At 37.0% G+C, this 23,520-nt stretch overlaps 1 protein-coding gene across 1 annotated transcript in view; it reads right to left on the bottom strand.

The window, feature by feature from the left end:
- Positions 1 to 3,502: 3,502 nt before the first annotated feature.
- Positions 3,503 to 23,520, bottom strand: part of GPR158 (G protein-coupled receptor 158) — a gene marked incomplete at both ends in the record, with an annotated part of 168,655 nt that continues 148,637 nt past the window's right edge. The window contains 4 exons of the mRNA XM_081346271.1: positions 3,503 to 4,954; positions 8,665 to 8,811; positions 10,205 to 10,310; positions 14,324 to 14,462. Of these exons, the coding sequence (XP_081202397.1) occupies positions 3,503 to 4,954; positions 8,665 to 8,811; positions 10,205 to 10,310; positions 14,324 to 14,462 (1,844 nt within the window). The remainder of the gene's footprint in view (positions 4,955 to 8,664; positions 8,812 to 10,204; positions 10,311 to 14,323; positions 14,463 to 23,520) is intronic.

Here is a 23,520-nt window from a genome sequence, read left to right as displayed (position 1 = left end):
TTTATAACCAAAGTACCACATGATATGGCTTTTAGTCCTTTTGCTGTCCAAAACAGAATATGATTTTCTGTATAAATACATAAATAACTATTCTCTTATGTGTAATCAGTAATTGTATAAGTGTGGACTATTTTTCACACAATCTTGCACTGTGGCTTATCTTTGCCTGGCTGATGCATAATTTATTCTTGAGATAACATTCATTTCAATTCAAAATGTTAATTAGCTAGAAATTAGTAACAGATCTGTTTACATGATCAGCTTTACCTTCTCATCAATATAAATGAAATAATACATATTGAATACAGTATGCACATTTTTATGCCAGAGCCAAGTGGGGGTTGCCAATTGTTTCTGGCCATCTCCCATCCATGATGTGTCCAAAGGTTGAACTGCTTAGCTTCAGCAGTGGTACTGCATCATATGCTTTCAGATCATTCTCCTTAATAAAGAGAGGATTAATGAGATGCAGCTTAAAAGTTACATTCACTGCATAGATTTTATTATTATTTCATATGATGTGAATGGGGGAATCATCATGACTGTTGCTTTAAGAGATCCAAATCAAGACTTGAGTCATAGGCAAACCAGTCACTGATACTTGAATGAAGGATAATATGAACTCTTCTCATTCCATGTAGCAACACTGAATAACTGGCAGCTGACTCCACCTTCAGCTCTGGTGATGGGACAGCATCTTCACACCTGAAGGCAAGAAATCAGTTGAAAGAAAGCAGGGCAGATAATGTGGCTCACTCCAAGGATCTGCCACTCAAGTAATCTGCCCCATTCTGCCTAATGGTAGAGACGATGTTTATTGAAGCAGGTAAGAGGATGAGAGTTCCCCTCATCTGTGCTTCTTTCCCCCTCTATTCTATAATGCTTTGTGCAAACAGCAAGTGATAGAACATCACTGCACCATTAACTGATTTAACTGTCTCATATCACATAACATTATCTCATGGGACCTGAGCACTAGCAGAGTAATGATGCCATATCATGCATTCCATTACAAAGAAAAAGAAGAAAAAGATAACATTTCTAAAAAAATAATATTACAACTCTCTCTTGATAATTATTTTTGTGAGGGAGCAAACCAGTTGCTTGAAAAGAGTCATGAATTATTTAGTCAACAGGAGCTGAATCTTTGTTCCCTGATAGGCTAGGATTTCCTCGGTGGATTTCAATAAGATATTCATCAGAATTTGATGTAGATGGTGTCTCCCCAGTTAAACAGAAAGGGGTAAATGTAATGCCATATTTGTAAAACTGGTTTTTGAAAACACAACAGCTGCATCTTTAAATTTTTGGCTAGAATTAGTGGAAATCAGCAATGTAGTCTTGATGGGTTGTCTATATTATCTGGAAAATCTTCCACCTTGCAGGAATTCCTCTACCATCTCCATTTAAAGACATTCTTTAATTTTCCAATGTTGTCACTCTAAATGAATCAAACCTGGTGATGCTTCCTCAGCTTGGGACACTGTTGAATGCACTATTTTTAGTCAAGAAAGAAATTCAGCAGCAGAATTTTGTCCTTAAAACTACACGACATACCATAAGGCAAAACTGGGCTCCTCCTTACAACAGGAGAGTAAGAGGCTGGGGGCTTTAAACAAGCAAAACTTACAATCTCCAGGGTAGGACCTGGCAATCTTAGATTAAAGTGGGGTGTGCCAATAAGGTAGACTCTTCACATTAAAGATACCTGAATATTAAAAGTGCCATAAAGTGACTAAAATAAAGAATTATTTAAATGATGCAGATTAAGAGAACATTGCATCATCTGTTAATATACTTGGAAGTAAACCCCACTGAATTCAGTAGGGTTTATTTCAAAGTAAACATGCATAAGACACATCTGTACAAGTTTGTGACAAGTGATGTAGTAATAGTGCATGTCAGTGTTTACTCTCTACTTCCTCACTTTAGCTTAACAGTACAATGAGCATAGTCATAACCACTTAGTCTCTCTAAAATGAATTTTGGCAGCACTGAAGAAGGAAAAAAAACTATTCACACTAATCAGAATGTATTTTTTCCTACCTCCCAACATTTCCTCTATGATTTCAAATCAATATAGTATAAGACACCAAGCAAGGTCATGAGGATGAATTATTAAAGTCGAACTCTTGGAATGTTAAATAACTTTTTTTTTCAATTTTCTAAAAAACAACAAAAACATTATCCCCAGATTTATTTTAGAATAGTGCCCTCATTTCTAAGCATCTAGCAGTAATTAATTAGGATTGTGATTAATCTGAAATGATAACTTCTGCTAGTATATATCATTTACAGGCAAATGCAAGACAAGAAACATATCTCGTATAAAAAAACCCCTGAATTGCTGCATAAAATCATAACTAAAAATAACAATTAAAATAGCAAACCCCAATATAAATCATGACAAAAAGTGTTTTCTTATAAGCTGCTAAGACCTTACAGGGGTGGGTGGGTGTTGAAATAAACAAAGGTCTAGCACAGGGTTTAAAGTTAGACTGCAACTTTAGATATCTGCAGATTGCATAAATGCGTTGTGTCACATAATCATATCAAAGTTATTTGCAAACAGTATACAAACTGGAATGCTTTAATATGAGACACAACCACATACATATGTTCATAAGAAAAACAGAGCTATTATATAAAAATCTAATTAAGGGAACACATTAAGTTAGCCATGCCGTTGAGGTTAAGGAGAGGGGGAAAATGTAGTTTCTGGAATGGGTAACATCTCCAGATGTTAAAAAAAATAGATTTTTCTCTAGCTGGTGCTCTCCAGATGTCTTGAACTCAGGCTGAATACCTTGCTGTCTCAAAGAGCAGGACAGTGCTCCCTATTTTCATATATAATAGCTAACTGGATTGGCAATGTTTCTTTAACTCAGATAGGAAATAGCCTCTTCCAATCAAGGCTATAAGGCATTCAAAAGAGGCTGCCTCATCATCATAGGGCACATTGCAACCCTCTTAATTTCCTCATCAGCACCATCTCTTACCTTCCTTGGAGGGGCATTATGGAATTGAAGTCCAGCACATCTGGAGAGTTCCAGGTTTGGGAAGGCTAGTTTCAAGATTTATCTGATTCTAGGCCTTTTGTGAGGTTTTTTTTTTTAGTAGAGAATGAATTTCTGCCCATGTTAAATCAATCATAGCCTTAAGGACTAGTGTAACGAATGTTAAGATATTCTTCTTGCCAATCCCATAATATTTTACAAAAAAGAAAGAAAGAAAGAATTACTAAAGGAAGGCATATTTTTCACTCATCTGAAATGTAAACTTGTTAGGGGCACGAAGGGGCTTCATGTCCTGAATTGCACTGATAACATTGTTGGCACTCAAGAAAAAAAGAAAAGACAAATTGATGTTTGCTTAGTTCCTATGTGCATCTCGACTGGTGAAATGAGGCTTCTTTAGAATTTGCAGGTTGTACTAATTTTTACCCCCACTGCTCCTATCCCCTCCCTTCTTCTGTGGTATCTCTTTTTCACAGTCTGTCTTCTTATTTTTGATGTGCCTCTGTTTTATTTGAGCTTAAGTTGGTTGCGTTTGATAAAGCTGTATTTTTTTCTGCTTTGGGTAATTCTGGCCCCTCATATTCCCAAGGGCAGATTTCCACACGAGACATTAAAAGTTTCTGTGAGTTAATAGTTGCTGATCTAGCAGGATTAGAAGGAAATGCATTCCCCGGTGGAGAGGAAGATGCATGTTTTGTTTGGATTTCCAATTTATTGGTAAAATCTTTCTCTGTGGTTTGTACGGTTGCTTTGGGGAGCATGCCCTTGGAATCTCCAGCACAAATGCTCTCTGTATAATGTTTATTATTAATATTTTCACTTTTTGTCCCAGAAATGTCTTGCAGACTGCAATTTTTTTCTTCTTCCACCCCATGTTCTTCTTGAATCTCCCAAGGACATACGTCAGCTTTTTCTGTGCTCTTTTGAAGAGGTATCTGATACTCTTCAGCAGTCTTAGGTTGAGATTGGCCCTTTGTTTGAGAAGGGTGGACAGTTTCTGAGTCAGAGGAAGCAATAGAGACGTGCTTTTGAATTTTAGAATCAGAAAGCCCAGTCTCTGGGATCTGGTCATGGATTTCCCAAGGACAAATTTCTCCTATGTCAATACTTGTCTTCAGTGGGCATTTACCAGCTCCTGCATCAAGATTGGACTTTTGTTGTTTCATTATCCCAGATTTATGAGGCTTCTTTGACTCTTCAGCTTGGGTTGAATTTCTTCGATTGGAATCTTTATGGTCAGTCTTTTCAGAACTGCTGTGTTTTTTGCTGACCTCTTTGCTCTTTGGTTGAGACTTGTGAGATTTGACACTTTCTTCATTTTGGGTTTTCCCTGCTAACCCCAGAGTTTTCTCTTTGGCACTGGCAATAACACTAAGTGATTTCTGTAACACAGATGTTCTTGGATGGAGAGGTTTCTTATCTGCACTTAAATTGTGAGCACTCATAGATTTGCACACCAGGGGAACATTTTCAGTGGACACAGCTTCAGTTTTTTCTGCAGGTTTTTGGGTTGCTTTGTTTTCTGAAAGAGAATCCAACAATGATGTCTCTGCAGTTGAAATAACCTCCCCACTTTCTGTGGTTAAGCCTTTTGACTCTTCAGTTGGGTCTCGGACATGGTCATATGTGCTGTGGGACTTTTTTAAGGAGAAAACTCTGTTTCTCAAAGATTCCTCTTTTGGTTTGATGTGTCCACTAGAATCTGGTGGGTTTTTTCTTGTCATGGCAATGTTTTTTGAACTCCCATGTTCCAGAAAATCTTTTTCCTCCCGTGAACATTGCCTAGTGACAGTCTCAGGAATTTCAGTAATTCTTCTCATGATTGAGCGACCCAAACCTTTTTTTGAGCATCGCTTTTTCTGGAGGTGTGGATTGTTGGTGATCATTTTTTTCCTTTTATAGATCTCCAACTGAGCATACAATTTTTTCAATTCATCCTGCAAAGTAATAGGCAAAATGAGTAACGATCATATATATTCTGCAAAAGTCAACCTAGAATGGAAAATGGAGAAGCCAACTACAAATCCATGTGTAAAATATCTTCATCTATCAATTGGTATAAATTGCTTAGGATCATTTAAACAAGTAGCATGTAAATAATTGTAATAAATCAATAAGTAAAAAAGTAAATATAATTTTCCATGGATGTGCAATGGTTAGGATGTAGTATTTCAGGCTAACTCTGCATTCCACTAATCCAGGAATTCAATCCTGACCGGTTCATGGTTGACTCAGACTTCCATCCTTCTGAAGTCAGTAAAATGAGGAACCAGATTGTTGGGGGCAATATGCTCTTTGTAAACTAGTCAGAGAGTACTGTAAAGGACTTTGTAGTGGTACATAAGTCTAAGTTCTATTTCTATAACCCATGTGAGTGAATGTATGTGTGTTGAAGATTTCTAGAATCTACCATCAGGTGAATTCTTAAATTAGTAACTTAGCTAATCATTATCTTACAATTTCTCAGCCATGCAGTTTCACAAATAATGTAGATTATTATTTTTTGCTATCAACAGTTATCACTACCAACTTATCAGTTTGCATAAAATAAATAGTTGGTGTCAAACTTAATTCATATTCCATGTATCAATTTTCTTGGTTTAAAACTCATTTGGATTTCTGCAGTCCCTATCAAAATACAGGAGATCATCTGTTCTGAAAGAAAAAGGAAGTGAGAAACTAAATTCAGTCTTTTTCAGATTCTCTCTTCCTGAATAGATAATCAGCAGAAATTACATGCAGCCTGTTCCCCCATTTATATACAGTATGATTTTTCTTATAGAAAAAATGTGATAGAGAACAGGTACCATGATCCTGAAGCTTTTGAATACAGGCATAGAATTCATTTTCATATATGAATTTGCACACATTAAGAATCAACTCTAAACCACTTTGATCTCACACCTTCAACTGGACCAGGGAACCAAACTGATTTCTTTCTGCCTCTATGTCAGTTATTTAAAACCAATGCCATTTCCCCCTTGAATTACTGTGGACCTGCAGAACATATGAGCAGTTTGTTTGCCCATGATAAGAACTATTGCTCACTCTGCATCCTAGGTCTTGTAGCATCCTATTCCTGATGAGTGTCTGTAGACATTGTTTATAATTTATCTCCTGTTATCTTCATACCAGCCACATATCAATGAGCAACTAATATTTGCTTGTGCGTATAGTTAGTGATATAAAGGGGGGAAATGCCATTATAGCTGCAAGAAGCTTTTAGATGTACTAAGAATAGCAGCTTGGCAGCCAGGAGCTTCCTCTTATAGTGATTACTCAGATTTTGAGAGGAGCAAACAAAAAATGCACCTAGCTTAAAGACTAGGAGGAGGTCCTAATAAATTATTTCCCTTTTGTATGTACTGGAGATAAAGAGAATTTTGATACTTTAAGGAAGGTGATGCTTCAAAATAGGACACTACTTGAGTGGCATTGTTGGCAACTCTTTATTGATCAGCTGGAGGGAATGCAGTGCTTTTTACTTGTTCTTAAGATTTTTAGGTTGGCAGAAGTGAAGACAATTGAAAGTTGGCCTCATATAACTTTTTGAAGGATTAGCAATTGAAACACTTAAAAAAACTTAATGGAGCCAGTAGTGAGTTGAATGTCAATGTACAATTAGTAACTCCTTAATTGGAGATAACCCAGACCCACAAGTCATCAAGTCACAATCACTAATGTTACATTACATTACATTGGGCAAAGCTTAAGGATGACCCTGTTCTTTCTTCCCCATAATAACTGTAAAATTTCATTGACCCATAAAACCTTGCCTAAGAGAGATAGTTAGCTCCATGATAATAAGTTGTTTCTAAGGCTTTCCAATTAAGAATTCTACTTGGCTCCCTCTTTTTCATTAGTGAAAGTCTAATTTTTGTGATTGTCAATGTATAAATGAACTCAATCAAATCTCAGTCCATGGCAGATCAAATTGGTTATTCCATAGACTTGCAACTATCTGTCTATTATTTCATTCCTTTCTATTATTTATTTATTTATTTATTTATTTATTTATTTATTTATTTATTTATTTATTTATTTATTTATTTATTTATTTATTTATTTATTTTCTATACCGCCCTTCTCCCGAAGGACTCAGGGTGGTGTACAGGGCAATAAAATGCAATAAAAATACAATATACAAAAAGTTAAGATAAGAATTAAATAGAATAGCCCAATTGCAGTAAAAGTTAATTAAAATTACAATTAAAATACCCCAAACCCATCAGACCAGGCCGGCTTGTTCAAATAGGTGAGTTTTCAGGTCACGGCGGAAGGAGCGAAGGTCAGGAGCTGTCTGGAGCTCAACCGGTAAATGATTCCAAAGGTCTGGCGTGCCCACAGAGAACGCCCTCCCCCTGGGGGCTGCCAGCCGACACTCTCTGACCAACGGCACCCTGAGGAGGCCCTCTCTGTGGGAGCGCACTGGATGAAGGGAAGTTGATGCCGGCAGCAGGTGCTCCCATAAGTAATCCGGACCCATGCCATTTAGGGCTTTATAGGTCATCACCAGCACTTTGAATCTCACCCAGATGGCAACTGGAAGCCAATGCAGCTCGCGGAGTAGAGGTGTTACATGGGAGTATCGGGAGACCCCCAACACAACTCGCGCAGCCACATTCTGCACCAGTTGAAGCTTCCGAGTGGTCCTCAAGGGCAGCCCCATGTACAGAGCATTGCAGTAGTCTAAACGAGAGGTCACGAGCGCATGAGTGACTGTACGCAAGGCATCCTGGTCCAGATAGGGTCGCAACTGATGCACCAGGCGAACCTGGGCAAAGGCCCCCCTAGTCACCGGTCCTATATGATCTTCCAGGGAGAGCTGTGAATCCAGGAAGACACCCAAGTTGCGAGCCCTATCTACGGGGGCTAATACCTCACCCCCCATGGTTAAAGATGGAATAACCTGAATTTCCCGAGATGCCGGCACGTACAACCACTCAGTCTTGTCGGGATTGAGCCAAAGGCTTTTCCTCCCCATCCAGACACGAACCGCCTCCAGGCAACGGGACATCACATCGAGGGCATCACTGGGGTGGTTTGGGGTGGAGATGAAAAGCTGGGTATCATCAGCATACTGATGATACCCGACCCCAAAACCACGAATGATCTCACCCAGTGGCTTCATATAGATGTTGAACAGGAGAGGCGAGAGGACCGACCCCTGAGGAACTCCACAAACGAGAGGCCTCAAGGCCGACCTCTGCCCTCCTGCCAGCACCGACTGCGAACGTACCAGGAGGTAGGAGGAGAACCACTGCAAAACAGTGCCTCCCACTCCCAACCCCCTGAGACGCCACAGTAGGATACCATGGTTGATGGTATCGAAAGCCGCTGAGAGGTCTAATAGGACTAGGACAGAGGAGCAACCCCTGTCCCGAGCCCACCAGAGATCATTCACCAGGGCGACCAATGCCGTCTCCGTATTCTATTAAGGCATGGAAGGTGGGGGTGGCTATAAAGTAAGTATTCTATGCAGTCCAAAAATATAATACATAATGCTGTTTTAGTTAATTTGGAGTAGCATTAACTATATGATAGATTTTATGAGAACTAATTTTAGAATTTTATCTAAACAAAATTGAAGACCTTCTGTAAAGATGTTTTAAATAACATGTACTAAATTTACTAAATTGGCAAGTACCCTAATATCTTCTGGATCCAAACTATGCTCACTCCATGCTGAATTGATACTGCTATTCAGATAAGATCCAGATCTCCCCATGTCGAGCTCATCTTCATAGACTTCAGTAGCCAAATCATCTCGTGGATTATTGCTTGAACGGGAAAACTGTAAAAATACATTAGGTTTTTGCTAAATAAATATAAGAATGTGTAAGCATAAGAAAGAAATAAAGGAATGTGCACCTGTTCCTTCACCCACCTGAAATTCATTTGGGAAAATTTGTAAGGCACATTTTGACATTCAAAAACTTAATATTAGACTGTTTCCTAATTAAATGAGGATTAGTTGCTGGATATCAGTCTAGGGTTACAAAGATGTTTGGACAGGGACACATTAGATTCCAGCTAGTCCTCTAGTTACAACCACTCATTAAACGACTGTTCAAAGTTATGACAGCACTGAATGAAGGGGACATAAAACTGGTCTGTAGCCATTGCAGCATCCCCCATGATTGCATGAGCATGACTTGGATGCTTAGCGAGTAGCCAGAATTCAATGATTGTGAATTCTGATTTTCCCTGTTGGCTTCCCATAAGCAAAGTCAATGGGAAAGCCAGAAGGAAATTGGAAGTCACTCCAGCTTCTGCTGCTTTTTAAACTGCCTGTATTCTATAGTGCCAACCCGTAGAAAACCACCCCCCATGGCACATGGTCTGTAATGACTGTCTTGTATTATCTGTGCACTAGCTTGTGCTTGAGTGCCTGCCCATAGCAACCCCTACTACCCTGTGGCACCTATGTGGTCAGATTGCCCGTGCATCTGACCACACCCACTCATGCACTGAGTTATGCACCCATTCCCCAGTGGCACTCAAAGTCCCCAAACGCTTTGGAGCCCACAGCACCAGCCTGTCCCTTCATGGCATCCATATATATATATCCCTTCATGGCATCCATATATATATATATATATACACACACACACACACACACACACACACACACACACACACACACACACACACACACATATATATATATATATATATATATATATATATATATATATATATATATATATATATATGGATCTTTGGTTATTCGGGTTTTTCCCCGCGTAGAACTAAAGGTGTAGGTGCAACATTTCGACGGAATCCCATCCGTCATCATCAGGCTGGTGGCTTTAGCTTCCTTCTTCTGGGAGAAGCATGCTTCTCCCAGAAGAAGGAAGCTAAAGCCACCAGCCTGATGATGACGGATGGGATTCTGTCGAAACGTTGCGCCTACACCTTTAGTTCTACGCAGGAAAAAACCCGAATAACCAAAGATCCACATACAAACACCCGCGAAAACCTCAGAAAGCATATGTATATATATATATGTATATATATATATATATATATATATATATATATATATATATATATATATATATATATATATATATATATATATATATATATATATATATATATATATATATATATATATATATATAGTTACTATAGTATGCATGTGCCTTCAGATCTCACAAAATAAAAGTGTAACAGAAAAATACCTTTGGAATCAGAAGTAACCCAACGGTAACTGTCACAGTTAAGTGTGTGTGTGCAAAGAATAGCATCAGCACCCAATCAGACTGGAGTCTTGAAGCAAGACTGAACCTATAAATCAAAAATTACATATAAGTAATAAATAACACTTCCCTCCACATTTTTTGTCATGTGGATTTTTTTAAAAAAAATATTCTGAACTATGTTTATAGCAAAAAAAAGTCTGAATATAAAGTTATTAGTCTTTCATTGTTCTATTAAACATGGAGGTTTCTGTGTCAATTTCTCAGCACACATACTCACATCCCCATTTTGCTGTGTTGTGTCAGAGTGGAAACATGTACACAAGTATTGTGTGCATTTTGCTCATTATTGCTCCTGTTTTCAGAAAAAGGCATTAAAAAGTACAGTATAATATGAATTTTCTGTATTTAATATCATACTTATTGGATGATTATTTGAATTCCTTTTAATATAAGCAAACCTGGGTTTATTTAATATGGTAGAATTTGATGGGAGAAAACAATATTTTTGTTAATTGTGCTCATGCACAATATACTCCTGTGTCATTTGTCCATTATAAGATATATAAAGAGCCATTATGTTACAGTAGTTGTGATGCCATGACTGCAGATAATGATGCAAAGGGTAAAACCTTTAGTTAATGTGACTTATGGCATTCCAGATAGTTCTCAACTTATAATCATTCATTTAGTGACTCTTTAAAGTTACAACAGCACTGAAAAAAGTAACTTATCAATAGTCCTCACACTTATTATCTATTTACAATAGTTGCAGTGTCCTGGGGTTATGTGACTGCCTTTTGCAAAACTTCTCAGCTAGTTTCTGACAAGCCAAATCAATTGGGGAAACTGGATTCTCCTAACAAAGGCAATGTTTCGCTTAGCAACCATGGCAAAAAAGGTTGCAAAATTGGATGTGGCTTATTGAACAACCATTTTGCTTAGCCATGGAAATTCTGGTTCCAGTTGTGGTTGTAGGGTAAGGACTACTTATACTGATTTTAATATCCATTCTAGGATAAGCTGAATTTACAATAGCATTCCCTAAGCTGTCCCATGGGCATTCTCAGAATGGAGGTGTATCTTCCTGCCTAGAAGAGGTTAAAGATACATTGGAATTTATGGAGGATCTGGGGATATTGGTAGAATAAAAACTGAGATGCAATTTTACAACATTACCTTTTAGTAAAGTGCCAAGTCCATCATAGATGAAATTTTGATATGATTTCAAATTCTGAATGACTGTCCCAATTCCATTGTCTATAACCTCGGGCAAGAGTGACCATGTCATATTAAAATTCAATATAATGTAAACACAAGCAACAGAATATAATCCAACCAGTGTCTTAAAGTTTAAAAGAGCTGATTTTAACAAACTCAGAGAGACCTAAGAAAAATTCCATGGATAAAAATCCTAAAGGGTTAAACAATTCAAGAAGCATGGGAAACTGAAAAATGTGACCATAAAAGCCCAGTCCAACACAATACTACTGAAAAAGTACAACAAGAAATCCAAGAAGAAACCAGCATGGTTGTACAAAAATCTCTCTGATAAACTGAAAGACAAAAAGGATAAGTACAAAAATTGGAAAGAGGGACACATAACTAAGGCAGAATATCAGCAGATAGTCTGAATCTGCAAAGATGAAGTCAGGAAAGCAAAAGCTCAGAATGAAGCCTTCCTTCCTGACAGTTAGAACAATTAACCAGTGGGACAACCTGCCTCCAGAAGCAGTGAATGCTCCAACACTGCAAGTCTTTAAGAAGAGACTGGACAGCCATTTGTCTGAAATGATATAGGGTTTCCTACCTGAGCAAGGGGTTGGACTAGATGACCTCCAAGGTCCCTTCCAACTTCTATACTATTGATCATCAGCACAGTCAGCCAGATGTTCAGACTGGATTTGGCATTTTTGTCTACCTATTGAATCCTTACCAAGGACCTGGGATAGGCAAATGGGGATGTTTGATGGTATTACAGATATCGTCGCAGGATGGAAGCAGTTCCTAGTAAGGCCGCCTTTTGCATTTGACTAATGGTGAATTTGTCAATGGCAATGGTGTTCAAGTGGTGGTCTTTGCCGGTGGGTTATTCCCAGGGGAAGGGCGTTCTCTGTGGGCGCGCCGGCCCTATGGAACCATCTTCCCACGGAACTCAGGACTGCCCCCGACCTTCGCTCATTTCACCGGGACTTGAAAACCTGGTTCTTCGAGCTGTTTGGCCCAGACTGAGGGGTTTTAATTTAATTTAATTTAATTGGGTTTTAGTTTAACTTCAGGGACTGTAATTTAATTAATAGTTTTAATTGATTTTAATTTTGTATATTATGTATTTTAATTTTCCCTGTAAACCGCCTTGAGTCCTACAGGAATAGGGCGGTATATAAATTTAAATAATAAATAAATAAATAAATAGGGTATGGCCAGTCTAGAGAAAAGAAGGACTGGGTGTGACATGATAGCTATTGGGGCTATTAATTTAATTTTATTTTAATTTGTACATTGCACTGTTTTAATTTGCCCTGTAAACCGCCCTGAGTCCTTCGGGAAAAGGGCGGTATATAAATCGAAACAAACAAACAAACAAATAAATAAATAAATAGCAGTTTTCCAATATTTGAGGGGCTGCCATAAAGAAGAGGGAGCCAACCTACTTTCCAAAGCAACCAGAAGGCAACATAAGATACAACAGATAGAAATTAATCAAGGAGAGAAGCAACCTGAATTAAGGAAAAACTTCCTAACAGTGGAACAGCTTGCCTTCAGAAGTTGTGGATGCTCCATCAACAGAGGTTTTTAAGAAAAGACTGGACAGCCATCCATCTGAAATGGTATATAGTATCCTGCTTGGACTAGAAGATCTCCAAGGTCCCTTACAGCTCTATTCTGATTAACTGTATGAAACTATTATAAGGGATCATCTAGGTATTATGGTTTAGTAGTCATAAATACTTTGATGACACCTCACTTTATCTCTTCTTTTCAGCTAATGTCAAAGGGAGCCTAAATCACTTATACTGGATTGGTTATGAATGTATAAACTGAAGATTAGTCCAGATTAAACAGAAGGTAAAGTCAACTTGGTTGGATATGTTGTATTTTCAGTGAAAGGCAGAGTTTGTACACTGTAGTGCTTAGCTCCATTATTGTTCCTTAATGCTCAAATAGCTATACACAACTTAATGCTCAGATAGCTATACACAACTATACACAATATTCTTCTCTCCCATCAAATTACTTATCTTTGAAAATGTGGATCATACCAGGCCTCAATTTATGACCAGAATTGGTACCAGAATTTTGATTGCTAAGCAAGTCAACCATTCAGTAAGTCACACCTGATTTCATTACCTTTTTTTTGCCTTGGTTGCAAATTAACTGCAAATCACTTAAATAAATCACATGGTTGTTAAAGGATTCTGGCTTTTCCAATTGACTTTGCTCATCAGAAGTCACTGGAATCCCAGCACTCTGCAATTGTCATAAATATATGCTGGTTGCCAAGAGACCAAATTCTGATCATTCTGGCAGTGGGTATTTGGCAATGGTTGTTAGTATGAGGACTGGTTCAATACATTTTTTTAGTGCTGTTATAACTTTGAATGGTCGGAAAATGAACGAGGACTAGTTGTACATATACCTTACTTACATTATGATTAAAATATTACAACACATTTAGTATAAACTAGCCTTAAAGAAAATGTAAATGGCATAAAATATTCTTTTTACAGTTGTATTGCCAATATAATCTATCAATTGCATTGGCTTTGAATTCATTTTTGGATCCAGTACATATTACATAGCACATGATAAATGGATGATCTATCTCACATGAACTTATACATCAAGTAACATTATTTTCACATCTTGTCCATGCAAAGATGTGCGGTGATGAAAAGAGAAGAGATGAAAAAAGCTGTTTGCAGAAGTAATAGGCAGACATTGTACAATTTGCATCCATTTGAGACTATTTGTAAAGCTTTTCTTAATTTGTCTGGAGAGAAGGGCTTTTGTTGTGCCCTTCTGACATGCATCTCAACCCAGTTAATTGTTTTAGATTGCACACTAAGAACTTCAAAATAAACAATGTGGGTCACTTGCCTAATTATATGGAATATAGCAGAGATAATGAGCTCAATGTGAACTGCAACAGCCATATAACGTGGCTCGTGAAACGCTGAGGGTACTGTCCGCACTGCATAGCAGAGATAAACGCTCCATAAGAGAAATAAAAATTCAGCTGAAAAAGAAATAAATGTTTCCATTAATATTTGTGGAGGGGCAATTTGAAATGCTCATCCCATCCTCTTTTCCTGTTTGGAAACATGCACATATGAATGTAGTTTTACTTAGTAAACACAGCCACTATTTACGTATTTCATAGAAACATGTTGGTTCCACAACAGAAGATGAGATTTACTTTCTTCTCTGAGTATCAAAGAAATTTAACAGGAATATATTGTGTTTGGTAGCCTACACAATCCCTTGTACGATTCTAAAATTCTGTGTAGCCATCCAAAAATTTGATGGAACAATATGTGTTCTATATTGACCATGGAGATAAGCAATTCATTTCCATCATAACCAGCAGGTGTTTGTCCTATTAATGCCAACTGTTTATAATATCTATCTATCTAGCATTGCACATTAATCATTGTAGTGCATTGGATCTAAATTACAAAAAGTGTTTCAAAGCATGTAGGAGAGAAAGAAGAATTGCTTTAAGATATTGCAGATAGGCGATACACTCCTATTCCTGGATGCTCCAAAAGCATATTTTGGAGACTAAAAGTGAAGCATTACTCAGTTCTATTTATTTTTGCTTAATTTTAAAGAGGAAAGATTTAATTTCTTTGCTTTAAAAGCACCCAAAGTAGCTTCCAAGAAAAATGCATCAGAAAACCAATTAGTCTGATAAGGCAAATAAAAGTCACAGCCGAAACCCAGTAAAAAGAAAAACATATTAAAATAAAACTAATCCTGCTCTCTAAAAGTCTTCAGTAACAGAAAACATTATTACATTTCAATAATCACCCAGGAGGGAGGACGCCATGTGCAAGAAAGGGAGATCTATAGAGACTTAGATTATGAACTTCTTTATTATGTCCTATAAAGAGCGGTAGAATTATTAAAAGCAAAACCAAATTAAACAGGGTGTCCAGGAGAATTTAAAAAAAAACCCTCTGTCCACTTTACTTTCTCTTTTAGCTTTCTGCTGAATTTTGCTGAATCCCACTATTTAAAAGCCAATCCCCTGTTTGAAAAAGATGGTGCAGCTCTATATAGTATTAGCTCATCTGAATAACATATCAGAACCTTTTTTTCCTCTCCTATAACAAATAAACCAGACCTTTTTCTTAGTAAGTAATTATTTGTAAATGAAGGACAAAACATGGTATATAATGCCATGGGAGCAATAATTAAGGATACACATTTTCACAGAAGATACAAAACAAAGGAATCCTGGTTTCTTTAGGCAAATACATATGCAGATATCCAGGAGAAGCCATATACAGTATGTAGTAATGAGATGTATGCTAAAAGATTACCATACACATGCCCTGTCAGAATCCATTTATATCATATTCATAAATGTATGTTTCAAACATTATTCCATGGATTCTGCCATCTCCCGAAGAGGAGGGAATGGATGTGTATTGAACCGGTATTAGGCATTTCAAAGGAAAAGAGAAGCCTTTTGAACTGGGGAAACAAAAGGGGAGGGGCTAGCATCTGGCTTGTGTCACGGAAGAGAGCAATAAACATAAAAGGTCCTAAGTTCCTTTTTCCCACGAGAGGGATGATACGAGGTAACGATGGGGGACTGACCAAATGGGGTTAAGGGGGGTTAAACCGGGAACTCTTTATAAAGGTTTAGTTCGTGGGACAATATTAAGTCCTGTCTTGTATTCCTACAACCAAGCATGTCATAGTAAAGATTCTTTTTGGACTAGATTTGACTCCAAGAGTTTTGTCTTCCTAAGACGTGGTTTGGGGTGGGTCCTGACATGCCCTTGGAAAGTTGATACCTCAACTAGCTAGGTGCTAGGAAGTTGACCCAGCAGCAGCATTCTATGTTGCTCAACATGAAGATACACACAATTATTAGATGGTAAGAAAGTGAAGAAATACAGCATGATTAGCTAGAAAAGAGAGATTTAACATCACCCCTAAGATCCTTCGCTTGCAAAAGTACAACTGTCTGAATTCCTACATAACTGTGCTATCAAGAAAAAAATATAATAATTTGCCTTTGCTTCTTGTCAATAATACAATCTTAGAATATTTTTAAAGGTACACCTAAAATGTTAAGCAATTCAGTTTTACCAATATGCAGAACAAAAATCAGATTTCCATTGAGATGAACAAAGGAATTTTGTGGTGCTTTGAAAGTAAAAATTCCCCAAGACAATTTGCATGACTGCATTTATGATGCTAAAGTGCTCTCTTCCTCTTCTATGTCTCCTTTTTCCTGTCTTTGCTCACATCTCTAGTGGAAGGTGACTGAGCCTCCTTAGGCCAATATCACCTTTTGAGATCAGTGATGCATGCATCTTGTGGCAAACATGTTTGTGAGGAAAAATATGCAATATTTTCTTCCCTACTGAAGCTTCTATTACTTTGCTTCTTGTCACTCTCTCTCTCTCTCTCTCTCTCTCTCTCTCTCTCTCTCTCTCTCTCTCTCTCTCTCTGTGTGTGTGTGTGTGTGTGTGTGTGTGTATGTCTCTCTGTGTGTGTGTGTGTTGAGCCTCCTGTGAAGAATAATGATTGGGTCAAATGGGGCTTCACTGAAGCTATCTCAAGTTAGAAGAAAACTCTTTTCATATTAATCCATATTAATCCATCTGTTATAATTTAGTTCTTCTGAACCCTGGAAACTTGTCTTTGGGCCAGATTCAAGTAGGCTTTTGTAGAACCAACATATCAAATAGGGCATTTTAAGAAGTGGACAATGAATAGCCTCAATCACCTCATATGGGGGGACCAGAGTGAAAATATGATTCAATACTTGAAATTAGGGTTGTAGAAAGATTTGTATTTGATTCCAAAAGTCCTCTTCAGAATAAAAGGATGTGTGAACATACAACTCTATGCCGCTCTTTAAAGTGGTTGCAATTTTTCCCAGGACTACGTGGCAGCTGCAGAGGGGATCTGTGCAATTCAAGAAAATGAAGTGGTTGCTTTAAACATCCTTTTCTAAATGATTTCTTCTCAACCCCCATGGCCGAAGCAGCAGAAGAGACAAGAAATCAATCAGAAACAAGAATAGCAAAGCTCAGCTATATTCATCATCATCATCATTATTATCCCTGCTACAGAAAAGACTCACTTCTAGATCTCAACAAATGGCATTGTTTAATTGAAGAAATTTGGAGCATGCCAATCCTGCACATGAAATCAGCCAGGCAGATAACATGGGAAGCAGAGAAGTCATGTCATGTCAAGTAACCAGACTATAAGGGCCTATGGACTTCATATCTTAAGTGCAAAAACAGCTGCTCTAATGCTGTTGGAAGCATTGGAACTCAAAGCTGAGTGTTTTAAATTTGAAATGAACTTATTTTGAGGCTGAACATCATGTATTTCACACACGAGAGGTGTTGCTGGGATGTTTCCAGCTCTAAGTGGTTCAGATCTGAAATGTTTGCATACTCCTAGTTTTCTGTATAATAGTTTTATATTCTGTAGCCTTATGTGTTAGCCTCCTTGATCATTATTTGAACTATGTTGTGATTCTCAAGAAAGGATAACTTAATCTATGTAGTCATTATGCCAAGGAATCAATACAATACTAGCAAAAGTTGTTTATTTATTTATTTACTGGGTTTGTATGCTGCCAATCAACCACTATCTCTGAGTGACTTAACACTTTGTACAGCAAAAAATAACACAATAACCATAATAAGAATAAAGCAAAAATAAGATGTAATAAAAATGAATGTATAAAAGAAAGAAGGAAGAGAATCATAACCTTGGAAAAATCACTTAACAAAAAAAAACCCACCAGGAGAGATCCATTCCACTGTTGGATTGCAAAGTCTTGCTGAAACAACCAGGTATTATTGGCTTTGTGGAAACCCAGAAATGTTGGGGGCAGTCTCATCTAATCTCTGGGAGGATACTATTCCAGAGAACCATGATAGAGATGGCTTACTCCCAAGGTTCTGTCAGATGACATTACATAAAAATGGGATAAAATAATTGCACTGGAAAAGTGAGGGGGAAAAAGATTATGAGAGCCAGTTTGGTGTAGGAGTTAAGGTGCTGGACTCAAAACCACTAGATTGTGAGTTCTAGACCTCCCTCAAGCACTCAGCTGAATTACTTTGAACCAGTGAAGAAAATATGTAGAGGAAACATTATGTACAATCTTCAATTTGTACAAAATAATAATGATAATAGTTGTTTTTGGCAGTTGGCTATTAGTATCACCATGGCACAAATTATGTTAAAGTGATGATAACATGCTTTTACCAGTCCAAAAATGTTGAGAACCCTTGAATTGCAGACTAACATTCAGATCAAACAGTAATCTATTAAATATATGCCTAGAAAATGGAGATGCTTTGGCTGCTGAAAAATAATTAGATTTATGTGGATCCTACAAAAATCAAAACCACTTTCCTTTGCACTGAGCCTAAAATTGCACAAGTATAATTAGCAGTAATGAACATATCATTGTATTTGGGGGGAAAAAACAATTTATTACCCAAAGCAACAATTACACAACTTAGATGTATCCTGTGAAATTATGTTGTAGGGTGAGGAATTAGCTTCATATAATTAACTCCAAACTAACATCACAATTTGCATAGGAAAGTCTGCAGATGTTAACAAAATTTAAGCATTTTTTTATGTTGCAGTCGGACCATGAACCATAATTCTGATTACACAGAACAAGGAGGTACTTTAATATGACTTGTTATTCTGATCCAATTATAAAGGCAGTACAGTATGTTCTAAGATCAGTACAGAGAACTGCTAATGCTACAATCTTTTTAATACAACCACTTATTTAGCAATTTTCTCAAAAATAATGTGGCTGAAACCCCAAGGCTGAGAATTAACACATAGGACTGTCTGAGCAGCTAGTCCAGTACAATAAGAAAATCTGAAGTTAATTAGGATGGTGGGTGTTTTGATTATAATATCTCTTAGATAACTTTTTCAAAGCCAGCACAACTGTTTATGAGTTTCATTCTGTAGAGAACGCATCACTGACTTTGTGCTAAATTACAACGGTTTTGAAACTGTAGTCAATATGAGCACATTTTTAAAGGAGCATGAAAATCAAGGAGCATTATTCAAGAAAAGTAAGATGGAATTCTTGGAACAAGTTTCATAGTTCCTTAGATCTTGGACATGTGTCCAAAATGCTCAGTTTGTCTAGATTATTCAGTTTTGAGTTTTTTTAAGCCAGTGATTTGGTTTAACATGACTGCCTGGAATAAGCCATAAGATATAAATGAACAACATACCTATCTGCATAGAACCTTCTCTACTAATACTTGAAAAATTGAACTGAATTAACTATATGTGAAATAGGCAGGGGTAAGGCCCCCTTCAATCATTTAATTTTCTTTCTAAATTTGAATAGGTAGAATTTACTTTTCTACCTCTTTACTCTTGGGAAAAGACCATGAATTGCCTCAGAACAAAGGGGGATATCTACGCTTCATAATTTCCTGCAGTCTAGATATTCTAAGAAACAATAGTAAAATGCAAAGCTATCAAGCATAAATGAATGTGAAAGGCTGAAAAATTAAATGAAGGTGAAGTTAAAAGGCCACAGACATAGAAGCAAGATGAATTAAACTCAGTCATAAAAGCACAAAAATTGCATCATAGGTACTGATTTAAAAATCAACTATTGTAACTGCAATATGTTGCATAATAAAGTTATTGTGACATGACAGTATGGATAGTCATGGTGAACTATCAGATGTCAGTATAGGATATTAACTGATTTCTGACTCAATAACTGCAGGAACTAAAGTTGAAAATATATTTTCTATAGAGGTCAAAATAATATAAATTAACCATTCTAAGTGATTGGAAGTTAAAGGAAGATTCAATCTGCAATTGCCTAAGAACAGTTTGGAATCAGATTGTTATCTATAATTTTGGGTAGAAATTTTAGTGTCCACATACATTAGATTAAAGTACATTAAATTTGTACTAGAAGAATTTTGGTTTTCTAGATAACATTAAACAAGACTCTGTAGTGACATTAACATGAACAGGTCTTTTTAAGATCTTTCTTTGCTCCTGCTGTTTTGGCTCCACATTGCTTTGCTCTGTGGTAAAAAGCTTAATTACAGATGTTCCATACAAAAGATACACACACATATAAAAACAATATTACCATATTAGTTTAGAATTTTTAACTGGGCACTCCAATATAACTTGAGAAAAGCAATAGAAGAATCAGATAACTTAACTGGAGTACAAATGCTGAAGACATACTATATTAATGATGATAGGAAAAGAGTGTTCAAAGATGTTTATGGATCAGGAATATGTATATTGTATATTTAGATGTATTAAACATTGTCTTGTCATTGCTTTTATTATTATAATCCTAAAAGGATGAAATAAAAAATACACTAAATTGAAAGCCCTGTGATGTTGTGTGCTTCATGACATAAACATACGTGTGATGCAATTTGCATAATTTGCATCTCTCCATGGAGATAAACTCAATAAACCAAAAATGAGCAACTTATATCCAAATTGCTCTTGGCTTAATTTACAGATGAGTTTGGCCTTTGGGCTTATGTTAGCCCTCTGCAACTCCTACCAGTTTAGCTCTGTGATAAAAAAAGATAGCATACTGCCATTGAACTGCTTAATCAAGAAAGAAGAGGGTTTCAGAAAGAGAAAAGGACATCTCAGTTAGAGAATGCAGATTTCCATAAACATCTTGCCATACCACACCCACTCATGTTTTGCCCCAACTGTCTATGCAGTTCCCAAGGGATAATGTTCTATGAAATGCAAGCCACAAAAGAGAAAAATTTGTCCACTGCATCAGTCAACAGTAAGCAAGCTTGCTCTTTTTAAATACTTGGGCTAGATCTTTTTTTTCCCTTCCATATAATAGAGACATTTCTCAAACACTTTGGGCCAATTAGATGTGTAGAACAATTTATAGACTCTTAAATGTGAAAAATGTGAAGTCAACTTGATATATCAGAAAAAGGAAAAGAACAACTGTATGAAATGACAAAACACAATGTACTTTCTGTATCAGTGTACTACCTTACCCCATTGCATTTTATAGTTTTAATCCATCTTGTTTCTGCTTTATTTCTGGGGTACTAGAATTCTGATTATTTCTGGGGTAGCAGAGCAAGACTGTTAAAAATGATGAAATGTAGATTACCTCTATTTGTTCTACACAATTCTTCTCCAACCATATGAAGTCTGTCTTCAATTTGTCTTTCAAGGTATGTTTCTTCCCCTTAGCCAACCAGTTTTTGAACCACTGATTTACTTTAGGTTCCATTAGGAATAGGGCTATTCTCAATGACCCCCATTTCCAGGAAGTTATAGAACTCTGACTCCTCTCCAAGTGGAAGACATCTAAGAAGAGACCCTCCCTTCTCTCTTCTGTCACCATGGGTACTGCTAAACACTTGCATTTGCCCTGCTTACTCCATTCCTGGTTCAGCCAAGATCACATCCTGCAGTCTGAATTCAGGAAGGAAAGAAAGGAGAAACAGGTGGGAATTTCCAAATAGGAAAGGTGATTGCCACAAAAATTGAAGAAAGAAAATAAATCTGCTCTGGCATGGGGAAAACATATGTGGCCCTGTGGCTATGTCATGCATGGTAGCCTGACCAAATTCCAGCTGCATTTCTGTCCCACTATCCAGCTGGACATCTCCTGCCTGTTGTAACTAAGGAGGATCTGAGATTGATATATGATGCCTGGGGCTTCATATCCAGGCTGGGATAGAAAGCAAGTCTAGTAGCTGTAGAACAGCTACTTTTTCCATGCTATTTTCTCTCTTAAAGACCCTCCCAAAGGCTCTTGAGGAAGTTTCAGAGCAGTGAGTTAATATGACAGGCCTCTCGTGGATAGGCATGTAACTAAAAGACAGGAATAAATGGAGATTAAGATAGGGCTTATAGAATGGAGATTAAGATAGGGCTTATAGAACTCTCATGGTGATAGATTTTATTTTTGTTCTCTGGGTAGCTGAAATGGAAGTAATTGCTGTAGAAGTGTCAAGGAGAAAAAGCAAGGAAAACAGCATTTCAAAATAAAAGCAATTCTGTTTTCTCTGCCAGTGAAAGTGTGTGTGTGTGTGTGTGTGTGTGTGTTTTGTGTGTGTGTGTGTCTGTGTCTGTGTGTCTAAAGAAGAAGTCCATCTGACTTCATAGGGTTTGTGGTGTGTGAAATGAGAGGAAGAAGTCCTATGTGTGAGCTCCTAAATGAAAAGATGGGATATAAACCTAATAAACAATTTTGACATTGAAAAAATAAAATAGTAAGTATTTAAATTTTGTATCCAAACTGTTTCTCCTGCATACACAATTAATTTTTAATTTGAGTGTTGTAGGTATTTTATATGAAATGCATCATTTTACCACTGTATACAGTATATGGCCTGGTCATTTTATAGGGATCTATGTATTTATGTAAGCCTGGGAGATACAAACCTGGTGTTTCACTGGACTCCTAATTACCTTAAACTAATCCTGCCTTTGCCTATTTGCCAGTGGAATTATCTAGAGGTGGAAAAGAAACCAAATGCCAACAAGACCCAGACATTTTTGTGATGTTCCCTGAAACCAGTTGGATGTTGAACTAGAGAATACGTTATTGGTTGACTCTCAAGTCAGTAATTGGGTAATTGCACCTAATAATGGATTAATGTGTTCAGTTCTTGTACTAAATCACTGGAAAATACCATAAATATAGTCAGTAATTAGACAACATATGTAGTTTTTGCAAAATATGCCAGAGGAGAACTAGTATTGAACAAAAAAAAACTTGGTTTCATTTTCCCCCCAACCTGTTGACCTATGTGGCAGCACTAATTAAGTCAAGCATGTACCCTAACTGGAAACTTCACATCTAAATGGCAATCATATTTGTTGAACTTTATAGTGTTTAGATTTTTTTCTTTGACTTGTGCAAATGAAATAAGGGGTCTGGAAAACTGAGTTCTGTATTCATTCAATTTCATATGTCTGGAAAACCATTTATTGCAATAATTTGTAAATTATTGCATTTACTTTTTCTTTTAATAAGCCAGCCTGAAATAAACCTAGATAATGCATATATG

The sequence above is a fragment of the Vipera berus genome (assembly GCF_964194415.1).
Source record: "Vipera berus genome assembly, chromosome: Z".
In the NCBI taxonomy this organism is placed as follows: domain Eukaryota; kingdom Metazoa; phylum Chordata; class Lepidosauria; order Squamata; family Viperidae; genus Vipera; species Vipera berus.
This window is presented reverse-complemented; position numbering and strand designations above follow the sequence as displayed.